Below are 20,620 nucleotides of genomic sequence, written 5' to 3'. Positions count from 1 at the left end.
ATAATAAAAAAAAAAATAAAAAAAAAACAACTTCGATAAGACACAACCTAATCACCTTAAACCGTACCTAATTTATTAATTAACCAAAAATCACCATGAATGGATTTTAAGCTTATCAATTTATTCAAACTTCCAATCTCCTTTCATATATGGCCTTTTATCGAATTAAAAAAATAAAAAGGGGGGAACTTGAAGAGAAAAACAAAACCAGAACAATGCACCCGTTGATCGATAATGCGAAGGGAGAGATGGTGATACATGGTTTTTGTCAACATTTATAGAAGTGTTAGTCTTGTTGTCAACCATGGCTGAATTCACACCCCAATTTTCAGTATTCATTTCCAGACGGTGTAAAGATAGAGTTAAAAATCAAATGGGTGTAAAGAAAAATCCACATATTGAATTGGGTTTATGGGGGTATAATAGGTAATAAATTTGGGTTTAAAGAGATATTAATAGTTTAGTTAAAAATCCAATGGGTGCAAAGAGTAAGTTGGGTGTAGAAATAGGTTACATGAGTTTAAATAAAATTTCCCAACCTTTAATAGGATATATTTTTGTCATTTAATATTACGGTCTAGTGGCATTCCTCTTCACTTGTAAGTGAGAGACTTTAGATTCAATTCTTGCCAAAAGCGAATTTGAGCTACATTATTGCTTGCCCACTATGAGGCTATGCCCACCGGCTCCCCCTTAGTGTAGATAATATCATTTGTTAAAAAAAAATATTAACCATAACATACCAATTATGGGACATGATATATGATTTTTTTTTTTTTTAATAAACGATATTATCTACACTAAAGGGAGGGGGGTTAGCCTTATAATGAGCTAGCAATAATGCGGTTCAAATTTACCTTTGGCAAGAATCGAACCTATGACCTCTCACTCACAAATGAAGAGAAATATCATTAGACCATAATATTAAGTGATATATGATATAAATGCACATATGTACATGATATATGACATGAACACACATATGTAATTGACATAACGTATCACTAATTTGTCACATTATTACCCCAATTTTGGTAAGTATTAGTACACTACTAATTTTGGTACGTCATTTAAGCCTTGATTACAACCTTCATTTTCAAACGAAGGATCACACAATTTCAATTAAGAGACACCGACATCAATTATTGTTTTATGTTTTTTACAAACAATACAATAATTTACACTACGAAAGAGAATTTAATATAGAATCTTAGATGTAGGAGCGAATCCCTTAACCAATCAGTTGGCTAGTATCAGTGGCTTTCAATTATTTAAAGAAGAAAAGGAAGTAAACTAACCATAGAAAGATCATGAGGACAGAAAATAGCAAGCACTTACGAATCTCTGATATCTTCTGAGTCATTCTTGACCATAGAAAAATTGTGGCCACCGTCTGATGAAACGACCAGCAAAACTTGCATGCTAAATAGCCACCAATTCACTCTCTCTCTATTACACCGACTTATCAGTCTCTCTCTCTCTCAGTCTCTCTCAGTTTCACTCTCTCTCTCTCTCTCTCTCTCTCTACAATGGCCATGACTACCTTAACCAAGAAGTTCAACAGCCATATCTCACAGAAACAGAGCACCCAGGATCACAAGTACCCATGGTGGTTTTCACCAGAAACAGGAATTTACTGCAGTAAACACCCAGAAATTACCCTCCCCACAGACCCTTTTCTGGATGTTGTCACCTTCATCTTCTCACACCAGCACACTGGGGTTTCACCTGCCCTCATTGATTCCTCATCTGGGTCCTCACTTTCTTACCCCCAGCTCTATTCTTGTGTCAAATCATTTGCCTCCGGCCTCCGGCAAATGGGGATTTCACAAGGTGACGTTGTTCTGCTCCTTTTGCCGAATTCCATTTACTATCCCATTGTTTTCTTGGGAGTTTTGTACGCTGGTGCAATCGTCACGACGATGAATCCTCTTAGCAGTGTGGGGGAAATCAAGAAACAGGTTGGTGATTCAAAAGCGCGTCGTGCTTTTACTGGACTTGAATATGTTGGTAAACTACAGGCATTGGGTGTTCCTGCAGTTTTGGTTCCAGACAATGCAGCTTTGGATTCGAAGGAGGAGGCTTTTTCGGTTTTTTATAAGCTTGTTAATGGTAATGTTGGTTTGGCTCCAAGACCAGTGATTAGGCAGCAAGACACCGCGGCGATAATGTACTCTTCCGGGACTACTGGTGCGAGCAAAGGTGTTGTGATCACACACAGGAATTTCATAGCTGCAGTGGAGCTTTTCGTGAGGTTTGAGGCTTCACAATACGAGGGTTCGAGTTTGAGCAATGTGTACTTGAATGTTCTGCCGTTGTTTCATATTTACGGGTTGGTGCTTTTCGGGATGGGGTTGCTCTCTTTAGGATCAAGAATTGTTGTGATGAAGAAATTTGATGTCAATGAGGTGGTGAAAGCAATTGAGAAGTACAAAGTTACACACTTTCCGGTTGTTCCGCCGATTTTAACAGCATTGACAGCTAAAGCTAAGGATGGTTTGGTCAAACAAAGCCTCAAGAGTGTGAAGCAGGTTTCATCCGGAGCAGCCCTTTTGAGCGCGAAATCGATAGAGGACTTTGTTCGGACTCTTCCTCACGTCGATTTGATTCAGGGTTATGGAATGACTGAGACTACGGCAGTAGGAACTCGCGGTTTCAACACCGAAAGCCTTAAAAAACCCTTTTCACTCGGGCTTTTAGCTCCAAACATGCAGGCCAAAGTGGTGGATTGGAAAACAGGATCCCCTCTGCCTCCCACAAGCAGCGGTGAGCTGTGGCTGCGCGGGCCAGGGATCGTGAATGGATACTTGAACAATGCCGAGGCAACAATGTCGACAATTGATGAAGAGGGTTGGCTGCATACAGGGGACATTGTGTACTTTGACGAAGACGGATACCTAAACCTACAAGACCGGCTTAAAGACGTGATCAAATACAAGGGGTTTCAGATTGCACCGGCGGATTTAGAAGCCGTGCTGATCAACCATCCTGAGATACTAGATGTTGCAGTGGCAGGTGTGGTGGATGAGGAAAGTGGAGAGATACCAGTGGCATTCGTGGTGAGGAAGCACGGAAGTCGAGTTTCGGGGGAGAACGTGATGGATTTTGTGGCTGCACAAGTTACTCCATACAAGAAGGTAAGGAAGGTGGTTTTTACAGATTCAATTCCAAAGTCTGCAGCTGGGAAGATCCTGAGAAGGGAGCTTAGGAAGGTCCTGACCTCTAAACTGTAAGACTAGCTAGTTCATTTGTTTCCTTTCCTCCGGTTCTCCGTACGAAACACCACCTTCTTCTTCGTTTCCCATTTTCCATGCTTCTCTGCAACCCCCGATTCAATTGGGCCTGTTGGGAATAAATTCATCGAAAGGTTCCAATCAAATAAAGTCCTATTTTCCCCCAAATCTGATAATTCATGAGTTTGTAGTACTTGTGGTTGGTTTGGGAATAAATTGTTCGAAATGTTCCAATCAAATAAAGCCCTTTTGAGTTTATAGATCTTGTACTTGGATTTCTTTTTTTATAAATATTACGTATAATTGAATAATACAGAAAATAAATGGTTGATGTTCAAAATATAAGATCTAAGTATTTGTGAAAAGCAAATCTCAGTGATAGCTAAAATACTCGTAGAATTAAATAATACATAGCATTAAAGCCAAAATTTTAATTTTGTTTAATATATTTTCAGTTGTATCGAATTTGATCATTGTAGTTTTCCAGTTGTTGTAATATGAAAATATCCGTAACGTAGTTGTTTGTAGTGCGAAATTATCACGTGTGTTCCACAGTGAGTGTAAATTTGACATATATCATAAAGTCATTCGAATGAGTTATCAAAACTCTTAAGTCTTGTGTAATGGACTGTAGCGGATGTAGCCATGTTTATAATCTGAGGAAATTATATTAAACAGACTGCAGTGGACGTAGCCCTGTTATGGGCAGACCACTATATATTCTTACGTTTATTTTACTACAGTTGTTGATTATATTAATTATGTTAATCTTACGTTAAAATTATGGTACGTGAGTCTTATGTTTATTTTACTACAGTTGTTGATTATTCAATACGTTAACCTTACGTTAACCGTACGAAATGTGAGCATCAATCCACACCCGTTTGAGTTTGACCCGCAAATTTTGGGCGGTAACAATAGTATTTTCTGATAGTGTCTCTTCTTTGAAGGGAGGAGGATCCTCCGGATCAATTTTGTTCCGGAAAGGGAGGATCAACAAAATCCAAACCGTTTGAAATTAGATCTTACGGCAAAAAAAAATTTCTTTACTTTTCACGCACAACACTCACATCCCTGAATTTTCTCACATGTTCACCACTCAGCAGTCACCCACCTCCATGACTGCCGTCATCCAACCCCATCCCCTCCTCCTCCTCCTCCTCTCATTGCCTGCACCCTTTCCCCTCTGGTTTCATGGCCAGACGATTAAATTTAGTGTCCATAATTAATGGGTCCGTTGGCTGTGGAGGCAAACCTCCAAAGATGATCTTAGTCCCCCTCCAAGTGATTGAGATGTACAAAATTTTCAGGTTCAGTAGAGGCGTAGAAACAGCCGATTTGTATTACCCAATGAAAAAGAACCACGGTGTCCGTAGTCTTCTCACCATCGCTCCCTTCCTCATACGTGGAATTTGTTGGAACATTTTTGTTCTTGATGAGGATGATGAGATTGGATAAAAATTAGAAGATTTGTACGGTTCTTCTGATTTAAAGTCCAATTCACTTTCTTTCTGTTTGAATCCCATAAACAATATAACTCTCTTTTCCATAAACTAAAATGGAGAAAACGCAATAAATTGCTGCAACTCAGATGAGGAAATAAGCAGAAAATTTGGGTAGGGAGGGGCGGCAGCCATGGCAGGCAGTGGGAGTGAAGGGTGGGGCTTCGCCGTGGAAGTGCTTGGCTGCCGGGTTTTTTTCTTTTGGGTCCATCAAGGGGAATTTTTTAAGAGCAGTTTCATCATGTCTAAGAGCTATCAACTATTTAATCCACTCAATAAATAGTAACTATTTTTAATAAATAATAATTACTTTTTACATCTTTATTCCTACCTTAAATAGTTTTGGCAATTAATAATAAATTATTAGTATTTTATTTATTTATAAAATAATACAAAATCATTTTTAATTTTTTTCTTTTTCTTTTTTCCTGTTACTTTTTCTTTTCATTTTTTTTTCCAGAACACTCATCATTTTCATTGTTTTCCGGAACACTTTTCCTTTTTCTCTTCCTTTTCCTATTCCTTCTCTCTCTCTCCCTCTCTCTCTCTCCCAACATAACCCTTCTCTCTCTCTCTCTCTCAATGTAACCCTTCTCCCTCGTTTCTGAAACCTCTCTCTTTCTTTTTAGGGGGATGTATTCAATTGGGATTTTAAGGGATTTTAATTTTTTTAATGAATTTAAGGGTATTCAATCAAGATTTTAAGTGATTCTATGAAATTCAATGTGTATTCAATCAGGATTTTAAGATAGTTTATTAAAATCCTTAAAAATTCAGGTGTATTCAATTAGAATTTTAAGGAAATTTATAGCATTTCAGGTGTATTCAATTAGAATTAGAATTTAGAGAATTTGGCAAAGTTGAGGAATTAGAGGAAATTGGAGAGATTTTTTAGTGTATTTTAAGTATCTACAAATCTCACATTTCCCATGAGATTTCAAGGGAATTGAATCAAAATTTTACATAGAATCTCTACAAATCAGTGAAATTCTGTAAAAATCCATTAAAATCTCTCAAATTCCCAATTGAATACACTCCCTTAGTCTCTCTCATTCTCTTTCTACAACTGCGAGAGCTCTCATCCTTCCTCTTCTTCGAAACCAAAGCAAATCAAATTAACAAACTCTGAAATCTCAATCCCTTGGATGAGAGGAACTCGAATATATCCTTACTTGCATCATCAGAGCACCATTTGGGTGATTCACCATTGAAGCAGAGAGCTTCAAGCTTCCATTGCTCAAACCCAAATAAGGTTATTGCCCTACTTCAATTGCTTGAATTATTCTCTAGTTTTTTATGTTTTTCGGGTTTCAGTCTCTGCCATTTGTCTATGGGTATATTTTATATTTTTATTAATTTTATATTATGGCTGACATCGTCCTGACGTCAGCCCACATCACATTCCCTTCGTGCCGACCCTTTCCCTTGGGCCTGCTCAGGCTCGCTCGCCAGCACACGCTGGGCTTCATCACTTGGGCTACATGGCCTTGTTCCTGCGCCTGTCCCTCGGGCTGGAGCACATGGTAGAACTGTTCTAATAAAAAATTAGCAGAGAGCACACACTTTGTGTATGTGAACAATATCTCTTAATAAGTGCATATTTTTTTTAATATTACATAATTACTGTTTTGTCATCTTTATGTAAATATTGTGTATCAAAAGTGAGAGTAAAATTGAAAAAATAAGTATATGATTGTTATTTTCTCAAAAAAAAAAAAAAAAAAAAAAAAAGAGAGTAAAATAGGAAAAAGAGGGATATGATTGTCATTTTGTCAAAATGTACAAAATTACTATTTTGCCCTCCTTTTTGTCAATAGTGTGTATCAAAAGTAAGGGCAAAATAGGAAAAAATGAGAAAAAAGTTGACAAAGAGGGTTCTCTTAATAGTATAGAATAAATTACTCTAGTTTTTACTATTACAATTTATATATTTGTAGATGAACAAAGCACGAAAAATAATATGATTTGAGATTCTTGTATCCAACATTTGTGATTATCTTAATATTGAAACTCTTAGGCCATCTTCAATCGAGAGCCAAGGGGCTTATTATATTTTTTTATTTTTTTTACAAAAATTCATCTTTAATGGTGGGCTAAATAGAATCTTGTAAAAGATTTCGAGCTAAAGGGTTGCTAGGCTGGCCATATGCAGCTTAAATATTGATGAAATAGAACAATTTTCAAGTTTTTTGGAAGTGAAAAGATGATTAACGAAATAACAATGGTGTAACGATTGAAGATTGAGAATATAGAGATTTAAGTGTCGACGAGTAAAGGACAACTTTGCCTTTTCGTGTCCCAAACATTTCGATTATTTGAGCAATTTACAAAATGAGTCCAGTTTTGAAAAATCACATTATTAGAGTTCTAATACTGACCTTTTTTTTATTTTTATTGAAGGATCGGGGAATCGAATTGGACTGCGATTTCACAAGACGAATGTTGTTTAACGAATAACGAGTTCAAAATTTAATCTTAAGCATGTGGACTTGTTTGTTCACTGATTAAAATGTTTTTCATATCTTAATATTAGGATAATCATGTATCATACTTTGTTATCATGAGAAAAACTTTGGAAAATAATGTATAAACAATCAAAAAACTAGGGGTGGAAAAAATTCCCAAAAATCCCGAACCGAACCGAAAAAATCCCGATCCCAAACAAAAAATTTCCCAATCCGAAATTCCCAAAATTTTCGGGATGCTATCCCGAACCGATCCCAAAATTTCGGTATGGGATTCGGGATTGGCTTCTCGATATTTCGGGAATCCCATACCTAACCGAAAATATATAATATTAATTATTATATATATTATTCTTTTATAATTGATGCTAGTAGTTTCTAATTTATGCTCTGCAACCTGGAATGCCCTACACCTTGCATATTTTTCATGTTTTGTTTGATATTTATGTGGATTTTATTATTGCTGCTGCCATGACTGATGATTTTAGAAGGCTTGATTCTTTTGTCTCTCAACATATTGCAAAAAGGGTTTAATTAATTTGAATTTTGACTATGATAAAAACAGTCAGGCATGCCAGTGTTCAATTAAATGGTAGTGTGAATGAAATGAAATTCCTAGTTCATGAATGTGTTCTTGAATTATATATTTGAAGAACAATTCATAATTTCATATTTCAATTTGGGATTCCCGATTTGTCCCAAAATCCCGAAAATATTTCGGGATTCCCAAAATTTGGGATTCCCGAAAATTTGGTTTGGGATTGGTCTTCAAATTCTCGTCCCGAAAAATTTTGGTTTGGGATTCGGGATACTAGTTTCGGTATGGTATCCCATACTGAACCACCCCTACAAAAAACCAATGTGACAATTGGAAAATATCAAAGGGCGTTGCCCATCAGAATACCTAAACCAATGTTTAGCAATAAAGAAATGAGAAATGGGAGAAGATAAGGCCATCTCCAACCAAAGGCTAGCCAGATGGTTCGTTTTAGCCATCTGACCCTCCAAGAAATTAATATTTTAATGAATAGTGCATGATCATATTCCTTACCATCTCCAACTGAGGACCAAAGGGTCATATGGCTCGTTTTAGCCCTGTCACAAAAAACCGTCTCTAACCGAGGGCCAAAGGGCTATAGTATGGAATGTGAAGAATTGAAATAAATTAAGGTAAGACAGTATGAAATAGTGAGAAAATGTGAGAAATGGTGTGGGAACAAAATTAGAAATTAAAAAAATTAAAAAGAAAAAAAGGTCCAAAACAAAAAAAAAAAAAAAAAAAAAAACCAAAAAGCTGTTGGGCATAAAAACAAAAAGTGGGCTGGGACTTGTCACATCCCGGCCCATGTCCCCACCACATCCCGGGATCGACTCCACCGTAGCACGATATTGTCCGCTTTGGGCCCCTACCACACCCTCACGGTTTTGTGTCTAGGAACTTACACGAGAACTTCCCAGTTGGTCACTCATTCTAGTAATGCTCTCGCCTGAACTCACTTAACTTCGGAGTTCCGATGAAACCCGAAGCCAGTGAGTTCCCAAAAGGCCTCATGCTAGGTAAAGATGGGAATATACAAATAAGGCTTAAAGGATCCACTCCCCTGGTCGATGTGAGATGTTACACGGACCATAAAAAATAAAAAATAAAAAATAAAAAATTAAGCCCTAAACCCTAAAGTGGGCTTGGCAATGGAAAAGAACAAAAAAGAAAAAAAAAAGGTTGGGCTAATAGAAAAGAACAAAAAAAAATAAAGAATTGAAATTGGGCAAAGCCAGTGGGCTGGCTGGCTGAAAGTGGTCAGCCGGTTGGCCCTTTGGCCCTTTCAAACTCTGGGGGGCTCATACGCACTCTGGCCTAGCTCTCAGTTGGAGACGGTTTTTGAGTTATTTTTGGCTCTCTGGCCCTCTGGACCCTTCGGTTAAAGATGACCTAATGGCTCTAAATTGGACACATTGAAAGCACTGAAAACCAACCAAGATACACATATTTAGCTTGGGCCAAATTTTTTTGGTGGTCCGTGCGGTGACACGTCATTTTCAATCTCACTTTTGTGGTAAAAAAATTGTAAATTAAATTCTTGTGATGAGGTTTGTTAGCAATTGAGGTTTAAACACAAACTTTCATCAGTATTCTGTTAAATAAACTCACATAACTATCACGTGAAAGGCCCAAATTTATCATTTCATTTCAAATTACATCGTATGCCATGACCATCTAGTATAACTTAAAGTGACCATCTAGTATAACTTAAAGTTTTATCACGAGAGCTTATGTAGCTGGTCAAAGCACAAAACCAAACATGAGGTGAAAAACCTTGGGATTCAAAATGTCTTCTAGTTTTAAGAGTGTATTTATGTGTTTATTGATTAGATTTCTTTTCATATTAGCATACAAGTGTTAGGTCAGATAGTCATAATAGTGTTTATACTTTTCGATTCAACTTTGATCTTCCGAGTAGAATAGACTTTGTATAATTCCTATATGTTTTGTTGAGTTGTTTCTCGTATTATCAATTGGTTTTATAATAGAACCTCAACTCATTCTTGAAATCAGAATAGGTTGTGAAGTCCAACGACCACATATGCTCATTAGTCACTTCATTTGTATTTTTCACAAACTAGACTTGAAAATTCATGTGTCTAACTTTAATAAAAGAAAAAACCTTAGGTATGCTCATAAGTAAATTAAACTATTTTTTCTATTGCTATTTATTTATATAATGGAAGCATAACTTCCTTCCCTTTCTATATCCTAATTATGATAATCATCTGCCGAAGTTAAGTACCATCATTTGTCAATGACATGAGAAAAAGATTTTGACAGTTACAATTATAAACAATGAGTGTCGTTGTTGGCCATTGAAATGTTTAAACTGTAAACCAGTGTGCGTAATATAAAATAAATAAATGTGAGAGTGACATGAAAACATGTGCGTTTTTTTGTTGGGCCGGCGAAAACAACGTGTTAAACTTGATGTTTGCCGAAAGCTTTAACATTTCCAGGGGCTTTTCTTGTTGCTTGTCGCTTGTCGCATCCTTAATGTGACATTGTAGCTCCGTTTCTAAAAGCATTTATACTTATGCACCACAGTGTGAGTTTTATTTCTTTCGATTTTTTTTCTTTCAATTTAACAATTAATTGTTTGGTGAGTTTGTTTGACTGTAGGACATTCCGAGTTCGATATTCTGAACTAGTGAGTCTGATTGTGATCACGAGCAAGTGAAATTTCTCATAACCTCTATATGCTAGGAAAAAGTGGATAATCGTGATGCCACTAGTTGTCCCCTTTGGGCACATGGAAATCGAGTTCCAACCGCTGACCACATGTGTGTACACGTGAAATATATTCTTCTTAGCTAGACCATGTGGCATCATGTTGCAATAACCGATTGAGCTTACGGTCCAATCCAGCGAGACCATGTGGCACCATGTGTCAAAACTCAATTACGTGTGAATTGGGGGCACATCCACCTCAGCAATGGCTGCAACTTATATGTTTTTAGAATATTCACAACAGACAGATTACCGACCTTCATTTAAAAATGAATGACAAAGAGTTTATACTTTATAGAATAAAATGAGTGGGGGCTTACAACCTTTATTTTTTCAATTACATTCTATAGAATAGTTGCTGCGCACTTGCCGAACAAGGATTTGGATCTTACTTGGAGTTTCTTTATAAGAATTTTAGGCATCTTTACATCTTATTCTTTTACTATACATTGTGCGGTTAGAAATTATTTTGAATTTTTCATTTAAAATTAAATACAAACAGTACCTAATAATATTTGATCGCACGATATATGATGAACGGATATGATGTAAGGATCTACAAGATCCTCACAAAAAGAATTCGGAGAGGATCCTCACTCGTCGAACAAGGCTCCTTTCAAGTCAAACGGAAGTACCAGTTCCCATGTATATTGATTTACTGAATCATTCTCACCCCACCCTCCCTTGTTTGATTATCATTAGATTAGTTAAAATTTCAAGATTCGTGTTTGAAAATGATTAAACCGAATTAATCTATTGGTGATCAATGGGAACGATATTAGATATCCTAAAGAGAAGGGGTTGGACTTAGCCTCAATAGGCTAGCAATAATACTGTTCAAATTTACCTTTGGCGAGAATTGAATCTAAGACCTCTTGTTTACAAATGGAGAGGAATACACTAGACTATAATACTAAGTGGCATAATTTTCCCCCCTTTTCTTTAGTCTTGTTGTTTGTCAACCTTGTAGGATTATTCAGAAGCATAATTTTCCTTCTGAAATACGGAAAACTAAATGGTTTTCAAATAAAATGAAAGTAATTATCTACATATATTTCAAAAAAGAAAAAAAAAAATAGTGTAGCTAAAAAGTGTTAGAATGGTTACTTCACATAGGGCTGGGTTCGATTTTTTGCCAAAACCGAAATTGAACAAAAATTTTGGTTCGGTTCAATTTTTTTGGGTTTTTCTCGGTTCGATTTTTTTTTTTTTTGGTTCGATTTCGGTTTGGTTTCGGAATTTATTTTTTTCCTCCAAAAAATGAAAAAAAATTGAAATATGAAATTTTAACATCTCCAACACAATCATAACATAAGAATTCCAACTAGAATCAAAGACAATGAAAATAAACATTTAAAGTTCAACTAGAATAACCAATCAAGTGTTCCAAAGTCCAAACTTAAAATAAACATCAAATTTTAAGTCTTCAAAAAGTCCAAATTTAAAAATAAACATCACACAAGTCAAATAAACCTTCATGGTTTCATCACTTCATGTCTTGCACAAATAAAATCTTCAAGTCCTCAAGCTCAAGCTCAATGCTTAGGTGGCCTAGGAGGCAACATAGCACCTTTCTTTGAACTTCCGCTTGCCATTTCTACATACAAATAAAAAAAGAAAGAACATGATGTAAACCAAGCATGCGACATAGTATCTAATTAAATAGTCTAACAAAACCAAATGCAATAAGTAAGATTACCTTTCTCAACTTCTTCACAAAATTCAATCTCCTCAATGGTTGGTTCATGATGTATGCAACATGAATTGACCTAAGCCAATTTTGTGTACATATCAAAGCCTCTACCATTTTTGGACTCAAAGAACTACGATATGAATCAATTATTTGTCCACTTGTACCAAAAGAGGATTTCGAAGCAATGGTTGATACGGGAATGGCTAAAATCTCTTTTGCAACTCGTGCCAAAATAGGACACCTAGAAAGCCCATTCACCATCCACCAGTTCAAGATATCAAAGTTTGCCTCTTCTTCCCCTTCATTAGGATCCGAAAGATACCTATCCAAATCATTATGCACAATATGGGCTCTCTTTGCTCTTCTCATTTCACCTTTCTCTTTCAACTTTCTTTCAATCTCTGTCATGCTTGGTAAAAGATCTCCACTTGTAGTTGCCAATTGAGAACTACCATCACTACTTGTGCTTTGTTGTGTATCAAAAGACAACTCTTCATAAATCTCGTAAAGATCAAGCAATAAATTTTTCACCGCATTGGTGGCAATTTCAACTTTTTCCTCGTCTTCGCCAAATAGTATCTCATAATAATCAACCACCTTCTCCAATTTATGGCAAGGATCAAGCACAAGTGCAACAAAAACATATTGATTCATATCCTCAATTGAACCCCAATATTTGTCATATTTTTCTTGCATCAACATGGAGACCATAGACAAAAATTCATTATCTTTGTTTTAATGGATGAGACTTTTGATCTTAAACAAATCACCAAAAGTAGTATGAAATGGTGGTGTATTAGAATAACATACTTTTAAATTGACTTCATAAAAAGGTCTAAAAAAGGATGCAAATATTCCCACCTCACTCCAATCATCCGTCAAAGGTAGCCCCTCCCTTATATTATCATTATTGTCTTTAATAAAGTAAGGAAGGTAATAACCATCATCTACTTTCAACCTATCAAAAGCCATCTTGAAACTTCAAAGCCAATTCTAACATTAAAAATGTGGAATTCCACCTAGTAGGGACATCTAAAATCACTCATATTTGTAAACTAATAAGCAGTTTAAACTATTATTGCCTTTGCCTCTTACCCAAAACACAGATTTTTGTTTTGCCTTTTTTGAGTTTCTTCTTCTTCCAAGTAAGAGATGGGAAATAGCAAAACCAAACTGAAATGAGTTCTTAGAATCGAAAGCAGCCATAAGACCAAAATGAAAAAAGTAGCCATAAGACCATCATTTAGAATTTTAGCATACCCTAAATTTAACACATATCCAAACTAAAAGGAGTTCTCAGAGTCAAAAGCCAAAATTTAACACCCAACCCTAATTCTTATGCAATCCTCCTCCCCCTTCCATTGTGGGTCGACACCCAAAACCGCTCTTCAATAACCCTAATTTCCCCAACACCCCCAATTTCTCCAATAACCCACATTGACACTCCCCACTATTTCCATGGACTCGGAAATGAGCCTTACACTTTCTCGAGAAAACCTTAGACTGAAAAGAGTTCTTAGAATCGAAAGCAGCCATAAGACCAAAATGAAAAAAGTAGCCATAAGACCATCACTTAGAATTTTAGCATACCCTAAATTTAACACATAACTAAACTGAAAGGAGTTCTCAAAGTCAAAAGCCAAAATTTAACACCTAACCCTAGTTGTTATGCAATCCTCCTCCCCCTTCCATTGTGGGTCGACACCCAAAGCCGCTCTTCAATAACCCTAATTTCCCCAACACCCCCAATTTCTCCAATAACCCACATTGACACTCCCCACTATTTCCATGGACTCGGAAATGAGTCTTACACTTTCTCGAGAAAACCCTAGAGTGAAAGCTACAGAACCAAATCCAACATACCCAAAACAAATTGTAGAACCAAAATTTCTCACAAATTAATCAACCTTCAACTAATAGTTCATCAATGAAGTTACCCCAACCAAATCCAGCATACCCAAAACAAATTGCAACACCCATGAAATTGAGAAGCTACAAAACCCATGAAATTGAAATTAAAATCTGCACAACACATCAAATTGAAAACAAAACATGTAGAACATGATAGAAATTACCATGAGACTAACCTTGCAAAGGAAGGATGTCGTGGGTCAAGACTAGAAATGGCGAGAGGAAGTCGCGGGTCACGTGTCAAGAGGGTGAGAAACCAAGAGTAAGATGGCGACACTTGCAAATTGGCGACGGCAAGATGTGAAGGAGAGGTCGAAAGGGTCCAGAGTACAAAGGAGCGGCAGAGCTAGGAAGGAAAGGCCGAGAGGGTCCAAAGTACAAAGGAGATGGATAAGGGAAAGGGAAGGGAATCATGATCGATCTGTTTAGGGTTTCAGACTGAAGAACGACCAATACTTGACTAAACGATGCCGTTCAAGGAGAAAAATATATTAATTTATAATTAAATATATGTTTGGACCCAAAATTACACCATCGGCCTGTGCAATCAAGGTCGTTGAGTAATCATAGCTCCACACTGTCGGATAAAAATGAAGATAATTTTGTTATTGTTAAAGGGTAACATTATGATTTTTATCATAATTATCTTTTAATAATGATTTATCTTGGCATTTTGTTATGAAAATAATATATCTCCAAGCTAGGAAACAGGTGGCACAATTCAAGACAATTCAAGTTAATGTGAATCTGGCAATGCCGTGTGGAATGATACGACTGCAATTTACAAGGCACAGCATCAGATGATGAAGCATGCAAGACCTGGAGTTGAAGTGGGACTGTATGAGGTTGTTATGAAGGAACACAAAAACTTTTTGGATGACGGTAATGATAAGATGACAACAATAAGATAATTAACCTTTGGTTTTTTATGCTAAAAGATTTAGCATATTAGCATATGCTTTATATTGTGAGTCAACATGAAGACTTTTATGAAGCTAGATTCACTCAGCATGAATATTGGGAACTCGTTCAGCCATTCATGCCGTAAATTTTGTTGATAAAGATTGCTCAATATGATTATCAAACAGTGGTTGATTATCCTTTAGTATCAGGACGTGATTTGTTGTTAACGGCAAAGGCTTTACAAGGCGGCCATCATGCGGTTCGGTATTATAAATACAAAGCTACACATAATGTAAAAGGACCTCCAATTTAACACACAACTGCCTTGCGCAAACCTCTCAAACACTTTGAGATTTTTTTTTTCTTTTTCTGCCAACACACCTTCAATTTGGATAAACAACACCATTGCCGTAGAATCAGTCATTCCTGGAGCACCTTTAGTTTGGATAAATAACACTGCATCGAGGCCGACTGGTTATCTATCCAAGTCTCAGTTGAGAAGGATTTTCAAATCCTTAGTGGTAGAGGTCATCTCATTAGCCTTCTCGGTGCATTGAGGTGTTACCAGGTTACTACATTTGGCACCCTGAGAGCCGAATTTGATATTGAACTTCACAGAATTAGCAGCCTTGTCTTTAGGCTCTAGAACCCGAAGGCCGAGACGTGTTCATTCCTCGGTCGCAGTCACAAGATCAAGAAGTCAGCAACGCACTCAACGCATCAACAAATTGTACTCCTCGACCAAGCTCGGCCGACAAGTTGGCACGCCCTGCATCAACCGAATGATGTAATTAGCTCATTAGTTACTCGGCCTACACGCCACGTAGACTTTGTAATTTTTAGGGTCAACATTTTGGCACGCCCAGTGGGACCTAGTGCTAAAACTACGAAGTTCATATGATAGATCAAGATTCCAATCCGGCTCCATTGCATGAGCTTCTTGCGCAATTGAAAAGAAACAGTGAGGAGAGTACAAAATGCCTTGAGGATGATAGAAAATGCCTTGAGGAGGATAAAAGATCATAGGAAGCGATAAAAGTTCTTCGTGGCGTAAGAGCCAGGAAAAAATCATTCGCCTACATGTTGAGAATAGAAGCTCCTGTTACCCTACAAAAGCAATGGGTAAACGAAGATAGGACTTGATTTAATGCCTGGCTAGATGAAGAACGTTTTCCTTACGTTTCTAACTACCGATCAATTCCATTTGAAGAATGGTTGGATCAAAAGGTCAGGGGGCAATTTTTTGCTTCGACCACAACCAACATTCGGCCTAAGAAGATTGCTGAGATGGCCGAAGACGAACCTAGGCCACTTGTTTTTTTGGTCGAGACTGAAATTGGGGTAGGCCTAGAAGAAAAAGTTCTAGTTTCTGAGCACAAATCAACTTCAAAAATTATTCGTCAGAGGAGTGCTCCAATGACGAAAATTATTCGTCAGATGAACAAACCACATGAATTGATATGGTAATTGAAGACATGGTCTTAGATGCCGAAACCATGACAGTCAATATGGTTATTAGTGATAAAGCCAGTATGGAGTAATCCCGTTCGGCACAGTTATTTGAGTTAAAGGCCAAAATTAACGAAGTAATTATGCCTGGGGGGGGTATAATAATTGTTCAACACATTCGGTGGCTGATAAAAAATCTTTCGTCAAGCCAAACACATTTGGAGGTCTTATTTTATTCGGCCTTGAAAAAAGCTCAAGGTGAAAATTTTGATGTAAAAAGATTTCGGCTTGGAATAAAGTATTGTTGGCCTCCTCATGATTATGATTCAGCCATTTTCATTTAAAAAAAAAAGAATAAATTATTTTCTTAACCATTCAGCCTTTTAGGCCAATGCATAAGAAAATAAGGGGGACATTGTGAGATGATGTGGCGTGAATCATCATTCAAATCACCATTTTTGAAGGCCAGGAAATTGGGGGACATAACTTGTGGCGTGAATCATCATTAATATATATATATATATATATATATATAGCTACCTACTTGTTCCTCGGCCACTTTTATGACCCTCTAATATCCTTGGCCAACGATGATGTTCCTCGGCAACTTTTATAACCCTCTAATGTCTTCGGCCAACGATGATGTTACTTGGCCACTTTTATTAGTGGTGTCCGTGTGTGTGTATATATATATATGCCAATTTTTTGCCGACACATGCTAGCCAAGGTGGTTAGGGTCAATAACAAATACTGTGGAAATTGCCGAGCTAACCATGAGGCCTATACATTTTTAAGCCTCGCCGAAGAAGAATATTTGATATCTTGCTACCTGCCTAATTCAACAAGACCAAGTGGTCTAGTGGTGCTTTTTTTTTTTGCAATTCGGCTGGGATCCCCATAATGGAGGTTTAGCCGAGTAAAAGAAAATTGAGGCCAGCTTAGGAGTTGGGAGTCAGTAAAGAATTTTTTGAACTATTTTCATTTTCGGCGATACGGGGAGGTTTTCAACTATGCTAATTAAACGAAGACGATATTGGAGTCGTTTTGGCTTGGTGTTTATCGGCTCCACTTTCTTTTGAATGGAGTGGATAGCTGATAGCATATCGAATAGTTGAGAGCCAGGTATAAATGACCAATTTCCTTAACCATTCAGCTTACGAGCCGAAGCTCAAGGAAATTGGGGGGGGGGGCAATGTTTGTACCCAAAATTACACCATCGGCCCATGCAATCAAGGCCGTTGAGTAATCATAGCTCCACACCGTCGGATAAAAGTGAAGATAATTTTGTTATTGTTAAAGGGTAACATTATGATTTTTATCATAATTATCTTTTAATAATGATTTATCTTGGCATTTTGTTATGAAAATAATATATCTCCAAGCTAGGAAACAAGCGGCACAATTCAAGACAATTCAAGTTGATGTGAATCTGGCAATGCCGTGTGGAATGATACAACTGCAATTTACAAGGCATGACATCAGATGATAAAGCATGCAAGACCTGGAGTTGAAGTGGGACTGTATCACGTTGTTATGAAAGAACACGAGAACTTTTTGGATGATGGTGATGATAAGATGACAACAATAAGATAATTAACCTTTGGCTTTTTATGCTAAAAGATTTAGCATATTAGCATATGCTTTTATATCGTGAGTCAGCATGAAGACCTTTATGAAGCCGAATTCACTTAGCATGAATATTGGGAACTCGTTCAGCCATGCATGTCGCGAATTTTGTTGATAAGGATTGCTCAATATGATTATCAAACAGTGGTTAATTATCCTTTAGTATCAGGACGTGATTTGTTGTTCACGGCAAAGGCTCTACAAGGCGGCCATCATGTGGTTTGGTATTATAAATACAAAGCTACACATAACGTAAAGGGACCTTCAATTCAACACACAACTGCCTTGCGCAAACCTCTCAAACACTTTGAGATTTTTTATTTTCTTTTTCCGCCAACACACCTTCAGTTTGGATAAACAGCACTGTGAAGGCAACCGGTGACATCTTCAGTTTGGATATACAACACTGTTATCATAGAATCAGCCGTTCCCGGAGCACTTTTAGTTTGGATAAACAACACTGCATTGAGGCCGATTGGTTATCTATCCAAGCCTTGGTCGAGAAGGATTTTCGAATCCTTATTAGCAGAGGTCATCTCATTAGCCTTCTCAGCGAAGTGAGGTGTTACCAAGTTACTACATTTGGCACCCTGAGAGCCGAATTTGATATTGAACTTCGTAGAACTAGCAGCCTTGTCTTCAGGCCCTAGAACTCGAAGGCCGAGACATGTTCCTTCCTCAGCCGCAGTCGTAAGATCAAGAAGTCAGCAACGCGCTCAACACAACATCAACAAATTGTACTCCTCGGCCAAGCTTGGCCAACGAGTTGGCATGCCTTGCATTAACCGAAGGACATAGTTAGCTCATTAGTTACTCGGCCTGCGCGCCACGTAGGCTTTGTAATTTTTAGGGTCAACAATATAAAATAATGTCGCTTTGCTTATACTTTGGTTTGGTTCGGTCCGATTTTCAAACCCTAGAAACTGAACCGAACTGAACCAGATTCAGTTCGATCCAGTTTAACAATTTCGGTTTGATTTTTTTTTTTCTGTTTGGTTTTTTTCGAACTTGGTTAGGTTTTAGGTTTTTTTTTTTTTGGGTTTTTTGAACCCACCCTTAACCTCGCACATGCCCAATATGAAAGAATAGCTGAAAAGAAATTATAACTAAAAAATATGAGCAAATAGGGACTCGAACCCGTTATGTCTAGTTTTGCTCATCTCGCATTTTGACACAATAAACAATAAACTAAACTTTATTCATTTTAATTGGTTACTACCTATCTAATTCCATCCACCAAACGACGCCGTGGTCAACGGTTATCCTGAGGATGTCCCTTTTTTTAAACCACCAGTCATAACCTCTTATCAACGTACCTCATCCTCTATTGTTATACCTTTTGTAAGCAAGTTAATTAAACTGCCAGTAGATTTCCCAAACTCAAAGCCATCCACTGATTTGGTTAATTTAATGGTGATTTATTTAATTAATGATAATGCTTATATAAATCTAAGTCAAATCTCAACTTGTGAGGCTTTACTTACGTTGTTAGACACATCACATGCTTATTTAAGGATTTTTTTACGTTGTTAGACACATCACATGCTTCTTTAAGGATTTTTTTACGTTGTTAGACACATCACATGCTTATTTAAGGATTTTTTTACGTTGTTAGACACATCACATGCTTATTTAAGGATTTTTTTACTTGCATTGTTCCCTAATGATTTGCGATTAGTTGATGTGTTTATTTTAATTGAGATTGGAAATTTTACTCTCTTAATATTTAAGTTTGGATTTCACTATGAATGGTCGATTGTACGGTAATTTATTAATTATTTTTTTCATTGAAAAAAAAAATTTAATAAACGATATTATTTATATTTTTTATGGCGGATGAGTGGACTAAACCTCATAATAGACTAACAATAACGTGATTCAAATTCACATTTAACGAGAATCAAACCTAGAACCTCTCACTTACAATTGAAGAGGAATACTATTAGATCGTAGTACTAAGTGTTATAAAATAAAAGATTTTTAAGTGTGATTGATTTTAATTAGAGGAGTTTGATATAGGCGCCTTATTTTTTTTATTTTTTAGATAAATTAACACAACTTTTATTCGAGTCACAATATAATCAAAGAGTGTATAGTTAAACATTTCAGATTTTATATCAAGAGTTGATAATAGGATACTAAAAAGATACTGATTCATTCTCCGTCTACGTTATCAAGTCGAACACATTCATTTATCTGACAGCGTAGTGTACAGTTTCAACAAAACAATAATATGTGTAAAAAGTTTATCACATAATAACGTACTATTGGATCATAAAGCTATAAATTTGTTTTTATGTAACTTGCTCACCCCTAAATCATTAAAAGATAGACAGTAAAAATTAATATTCCCAATCTAAGTTTTAAATTTGGACAAGGATTCACTTTTTTTTTTTTTTTTAATTTCCGTTCCGTCCCTCTCTTTTTATTTGAACAATGAAGATTTTGTCTTTTTTTTTACTTTATTTTTGTAGAGAAGTATTGTTTTTTTAATTTTTGTAGAGAGAGAGAGAGAGAGAGAGAGAGAGAGAGAGAGAGAGAGAGAGAGAGAGAGAGAGAGAGAG

The 20,620-nt window shown here is 36.6% G+C and overlaps 1 protein-coding gene across 1 annotated transcript; it reads left to right on the top strand.

Annotated features, from left to right (window-relative positions):
• The first annotated feature begins 1,500 nt into the window (after positions 1-1,500).
• Positions 1,501-3,484, top strand: LOC137713585 (4-coumarate--CoA ligase-like 6). Its single transcript, XM_068452899.1, has one exon. It carries the CDS (start codon positions 1,530-1,532, stop codon positions 3,231-3,233), a length of 1,704 nt encoding a protein of 567 aa, XP_068309000.1. The 5' UTR covers positions 1,501-1,529; the 3' UTR covers positions 3,234-3,484.
• Positions 3,485-20,620: the final 17,136 nt, after the last annotated feature.

This window comes from Pyrus communis, chromosome 13, assembly GCF_963583255.1.
Source record: "Pyrus communis chromosome 13, drPyrComm1.1, whole genome shotgun sequence".
NCBI lineage: Eukaryota > Viridiplantae > Streptophyta > Magnoliopsida > Rosales > Rosaceae > Pyrus > Pyrus communis.
This window is presented reverse-complemented; position numbering and strand designations above follow the sequence as displayed.